Here is a 6000-nt window from a genome sequence, read left to right on the forward strand (position 1 = left end):
ATTGATAGTCACCAATATATTGTGGAGATGCCGGCATTGGACGGGGGTGAGCACAGTAAGAAGTCTTACAACACCAGGTTAAAGTCCAACAGGTTTGTTTCGATGTCACTAGCTTTCGGAGCGCTGCTCCTTCATCAGGTGAATGAAGAGGTATGTTCCAGAAACACATATATAGACAAATTCAAAGATGCCAGACAATGCTTAGAATGCGAGCATTAGCAGGTGATTAAATCTTTACAGATCCAGAGATGGGGTAACCCCAGGTTAAAGAGGTGTGAATTGTGTCAAGCCAGGACAGTTGGTAGGATTTCACAGGCCAGATGGTGGGTGGGTGAATGTAATGCGACATGAATCCCAGGTCCCGGTTGAGGCCGCACTCATGTGTGCGGAACTTGGCTATAAGTTTCTGCTCGGCGATTCTGTGTTGTCGCGCGTCCTGAAGGCCGCCTTGGAGAACGCTTACCCGGAGATCAGAGGCTGAATGCCCTTGACTGCTGAAGTGTTCCCCGACTGGAAGGGAACATTCCTGCCTGGTGATTGTCGCGCGATGTCCGTTCATTCGTTGTCGTAGCGTCTGCATGGTCTCGCCAATGTACCACGCTTCGGGACATCCTTTCCTGTGGAAGGAGCAGCGCTCTGAAAGCTAGTGATATCGAAACAAACCTGTTGGACTTTAACTTGGTGTTGTAAGACTTCTTACCAATATATTGATAAGGGGACTTCTATTGGCTTTCGGAATTTTGTAAGACTGAGTTGCCAGATATGTAACAAGGGGCAGGTTCTTTCTCTACCCCTTTCTGCAGCTAAATGCCTCATGTTCACCTGGTACCTCCTACTGGTGAGGTAAGCTGAGCTTCTGCTATTTGGATAGTCCCAGTGGCACACAGGGTTGTTCTGTAAATGGAAACTCCTCAAAATTTTAGTGTGCTACCACTGGTGACCATCACATTGACTTGAAAAGTAACTTTCCCCCTGGTTTTCTTTCAGGCGAGAGGCCTTATAAATGCTTGACCTGTGAGAGGACCTTCACCCTGAAGCACAGCCTCGTCCGACATCAGCGTATCCACCAGAAAGGAGTCAAGGTGACCAAGCGACGCCACAGAGGCGAGAATGACGATGATCTGTCCAAGGGAGACGATGACAGCGAGAGCGAGGCCGACCAAATGGGCTGCGACCAGCTGTCGGACAACGAGAGCGAGACGGTCACCAGTCTCAGCCTCAGCAACGACTCCCCTCCGCCGCTCAGCCTGGCGGGGAGCCCTTTGACTGCCACGGCGAGCCAGTCGCCCAACCAGACAGGCTGCAAAGCTGTGGACCCGGAGAGCAACCTTCACCTGCCGGCGGCTGTCAACGGAGTGCGGCAGGGAACCTTCCTCCTTCAGGGCAATGACCAAGCATCGCTAAAAAGCTCGGAAAAGGTGCTCGCGGACACCGCGGGCCCCTCGGACATCATCCAGAACCTGCTGGCGATCCGCAGCGGGTCGCCAATGAACCACGTCCTCAGCTCGGTAGAGTCAGCCCCACGCCTACTTGGAGTGGAATAAAGCAACTTCCCAAGGAACCAGAGCTTTTGTTGCTTGCGAGCTGTGCCACAGTACTTCGGAATTTGACCCCTCCCCTCTCCCGTGTCCTCAAAGCGCACCCAGCAGTGCGAGGCTACTGCGGTGAATTGTTCTAATCTGTCTGTGTGCGAATGGTTTTTCTCTTTAGCTCTGGTGCTACAGAACGCCTTAAGAGACGCTGGAGTAAGAGGAGCCCAGCGCAACTCTTCCAGACTGCGTGTTGCATCTTCCAAGTGCCTTACGACCTGATCGCTGTGCACGTCCAAACTTCTGTTCAAAAGTGCTGGACAAGTCCTTTCAGAATAAATGCGACAACAGGAGCTAGCCTTTCTTTTTTCGAACAATCTTGGGGGAGGGGGGGGGGGACTTTTGAAATCCCTTGTGATGAGGTTTTATGTTAAAGTTGATTTTTAAGACAAGTAACACGTAATGACGGGGCATCAAAAATGCTCTTGGTATGGACTGTGCTCGGACTCCTAATGAGGAACTACTGTACTAAGTCTTCCACAAAGGCCTTACGGTGATCAATCACACTGACAATCTCTGGGCAAGTTGTTCATGCATAAGTAACAAACATAGGGGCAAAATAGCAATTATAGCTTTTATTTTTCTTTTGTTTCGCAAAAAAAACAACCAGATATGACTTTGTTCTCCAGTTATGCGTGCGCATCAGTGCAGTCTTGTGTTTTTTTTCTGTAATTTGGTCTTTTAAGATGTATTCTGATTAAGGTGGAAGTTTGGTTTGACACTGTCTGTGGAAATCCAAGATGGCTTCTGCTCAGTTTCCGCCCCCCCCCACCCTGTCGTTTATTGAGCATTAGAGGTTGTTTTGACTGGAAACAGGGAAATGGACTGCGGCGGCAAAATTAATTCGGAGACAAAAGGTTTCTTTTTCGTTAAATCTTGTACCAGTATGAATTTCAATGCAAAGGAAAAAAACAAAGTTTAAGATTTTTTTTTTCACGATTTTGCTCTCCATGGTTTAATACCCAATGTCCTGGGGGGAGCGGCCATTAATCAACTATATAATGCAGAACTTGTAGCAAGGAAGAAAAAAAAATCTCCCGGCATTAAGCTGGACCGTGTACTAGCAATAATCACTATTGATTTAAAGCTTTATTTAGTATCTGTCTGTACCCATCAAGTAGTAGTGTGTCCAGCCTCCTCGCCGCATATTGAATCTTCTATTAGTGAGGTGTTTTTTTTTGTTGTCTAACGGAAGCAAAATCTGTTTTGCTTTCCTTTCAAAAACTGTGAAAAAGAGAAAATCATTTTGTGCTGAGTTATGGGTGAATCTTAGGTTAGGTTGCATGTGGAACTAATTTGTTCATCAATTTATTTGTACTTCCAACTGTCTCTCAGGGCTTTTTTTTAAAAAAAAAAAATAAGAATTTGCATCTACTAAATTCCTTTCTAGTTCCAAAATTTGATCACTACATGAAGCACTTGTGGCTGTGAAAGAAAAGATAATCGTTGGTTTACGACTTGTTCAAAAAAAAAAACACAAAAGGCAAAAACAGTCACTTTTCACCGCACCGAGATTAAAGAGCTTTTTATTACCAGAGGTTTGTTTAGTGAATTATTGTCTATTTTCAAGAAGGAATAAATAAAACTTTAGTGGGGGGGGGGGGGTGGAGGGGGCAGAGGAGGGGATTAAAATGAAAAGGAAAAAAAAAAAGTAATGCATTAATCCAGAAAACCTATTTAAAAAAAAAAAAATCAAAAAAAATCCAGAATCCATATTTTTCTTCGTAAAGGGAATGGTAACTGCTGCTAAAGATTGTGTACACATCTGAGGTGTAGGTCACATGAACAGAGAATCACTGAGTTTTGGTACTTACTTCCAATGCAAGATTTAAAACTGTTCTGTATCAAACCATCTAAGCAATAAAATGATATACTTGAGCTTTTTTTATTTGCTGTATCATTCCGTTTGTTCATACACCATGTTCAGGAAGATACGGCAGTTGTTTCCACTCGCACTGACCCCCTCACCTACCTGCTTCTGATGCACAACCGTCCCACAATAACAGAGCAAACACGGTGTGCCGTGCCTGCATCGCTGCTTGAAACTTTTCAGGCACACCGTTTGAGTTTATAGGCTGGAGATGCACGTCCCATGTGGTGGCGTTAAACATGCACTGTTAGATCGACACCCCCGCAGCATCCGATACGTAATCCTGTTTTACAAGCGTGTTTGAATTCCGTGTATGCGGATTCGCGCGTGGTCCTATATGTGACGGCGGCATAGCGGTAATGTCACTGGACTAGTCATCCAGAGGCCCGCAGGCTAATGCTAATGTGGGTTCAAATCCCACCCCGGCAGCTGGTGGAATTTCAATTCGGCAAACAAATCGGGAATATAAAGCTAGCCTCGGTAATGAAGACCGTGACCACTGCCATTTACCGTTGGAAAAACCCATCTGGTTCACAAATGTCCTTTAGGGAAGGAAATCTGGTGCCTTTAGCTGGTCTGTCCTACTCCTGAATCTAGACCCGCAGCAATGCGGTTGACTCTCAACTTCCCTCTGAAATGACCCGGTCAGCCACTCAGTTCAAGGGCATTTAGGGATGGGCAGCAAATGCCAGACTTGCCAGTGACGTCCACATCTCAGCAAAGAATGAAAATACAGGAGCAGACTGAAATTGCTTTGGAGCTGCATGCTTGTAACATGTGCCTCTGTAAATAGATGCACGTAAGAGTGTGAAGATGGGCTCCAGTTCTATCCTTCACCATCAGGGATACAATACTATTGATTGTAATGGAACTGAATAGAGGTATTGCATAAAACGGGCAGATCCAGTACTGCCGGCTTTGTGCCGATCCTCGCTACAAGCTCCGAATCAGCCGTCATGGATTTGCAGCATCAGTTTATTTGTGCGGGATTAATGCATGTTCCTGAACTCTAATCCTTTAGATCACCGAATGACGCAGATATATTTACTCCGAATTGAAAACACAGTCCATTCACCTTTACACTAGCAGGGACGATCCCTCTTAAGCTATTGCCTAGATATATCACCAGGAAAAACTAGCACAAGATCATTAACAGCGACTGGAATTCTACCGACTGCCGGCAATTATCTTCAATGACATGGACACTTGTTGTGACCTGAGCTGCATAGCGATAAAATTGACCCGTCTCACATCATCATCTCCGAAAGGCCAGGTGCATGCACGTTTGAACAAAGACGTGTGTGTGTTGTTGTGGGGTGGGGGGGGGCTGTAATTTATGTCTTTTGTGTCTGATTTCCTGCATTTTCTTTTAAAAAGAGTTGAAATAGGACTAGGTTGATTGAATTTGATCCAAATGCTTCCCTCTCTCATTCCGGTTCAAAGTGCACAGGGCTGTTTTCCGGCACCCCATCCCAATGTCCCACTGAGTTTAGATGGTGAATTAGAGTAGGATATTCAGCAAAGGAAGGCATCATGGCCAGGCCTGAGCCCTACCTCATCAGACAGGCACCGTTGCACCTTCCTGCAAAGATCACCGAGTAACAATTGGGAAAGGGACCTTTGTCGAGCGGTTGTGTTGAATTTTATGGTATTGGCGCTTGGATAGAAGCAGGATGGGGCTGGGTTTAAACAAATCTATTTTGTTGCGAGGACCTGCTCTACGGTTTGTCTCTTTAAAAATTCTTTCATGGGTGTAGAGCCAACCGTATTGCTGTGGGTCTGAAGTCACAGGTAGGCCAGGCCAGGTGTGGGTGGCAGATTTCCTAACCTGCCGGGTGCACTAATGAACCAGATGGGGTTTTTTTTTAGAAAATATTTTATTGAAGCATTTGTCATTTTCATAGTTGAACACACTAACATTTCTTAAAAGAAACACCCGCGTGGGCCGACACAATAAACCTAAAAAACAAAGCCCCTACTGCCCACGGCCTATTCCCTAATTACCCGTATGCCGCGTTCCCTGTCCTTATCTAACACCGCCATGCCTCCTATTTTCTTACCCCCCACCTTACTGCTGACGTCAGTTTTGTTTGAAGAAGTTGATGATCGACTGCCACCTCTGGGCTGAGTTGATCCTCTCAAGGCGAACCTGATTTTTTTCCAGGCTGAGGAACCCTGTCATATCGCTGACCCACACTCCTGCCTTCGGGGCTCCGAGTCCCTCCATCCCAGCAAAATCCGTCTCCGGGCCACCAGGGAGGAGAAGGCCAGGACATCGGCCTCCCTCCCCCCCCCCCCCCCCCCCCTCCCCTTGGCCCCCAGATCATCCGATACCCCAAATATTGCTAATTCTGGACTCGGAGTTACCCTCCCTTCCAGGACTTCTGACATAACGTCCGCAAATCCCTGCCAGAATCCCCGCAACTTCCGACATGCCCAGAACATATGCACATGGTTAGCCGGGCTACCCCCACACCGCCCACATCTGTCCTCCCTCCTCCTCAAAGAATCTGCTCAACCAGATGGCTTTTTAACCACAAC

The 6000-nt window shown here is 46.6% G+C and overlaps 1 protein-coding gene across 3 annotated transcripts in view; it reads left to right on the forward strand.

Annotated features, from left to right (window-relative positions):
* The window catches only part of rreb1a (ras responsive element binding protein 1a), a 196123-nt gene extending 192999 nt beyond the window's left edge, over positions 1-3124 (forward strand). For all 3 annotated transcript variants that reach the window (XM_072510027.1, XM_072510026.1, XM_072510025.1), the window contains one exon: positions 988-3124. In XM_072510027.1, the coding sequence (XP_072366128.1) occupies positions 988-1544 (557 nt within the window). In that variant the 3' untranslated portion in view covers positions 1545-3124. The remainder of the gene's footprint in view (positions 1-987) is intronic.
* The last annotated feature ends 2876 nt before the right edge of the window (positions 3125-6000 follow it).

The sequence above is a fragment of the Scyliorhinus torazame genome, chromosome 6, assembly GCF_047496885.1.
Source record: "Scyliorhinus torazame isolate Kashiwa2021f chromosome 6, sScyTor2.1, whole genome shotgun sequence".
NCBI lineage: Eukaryota > Metazoa > Chordata > Chondrichthyes > Carcharhiniformes > Scyliorhinidae > Scyliorhinus > Scyliorhinus torazame.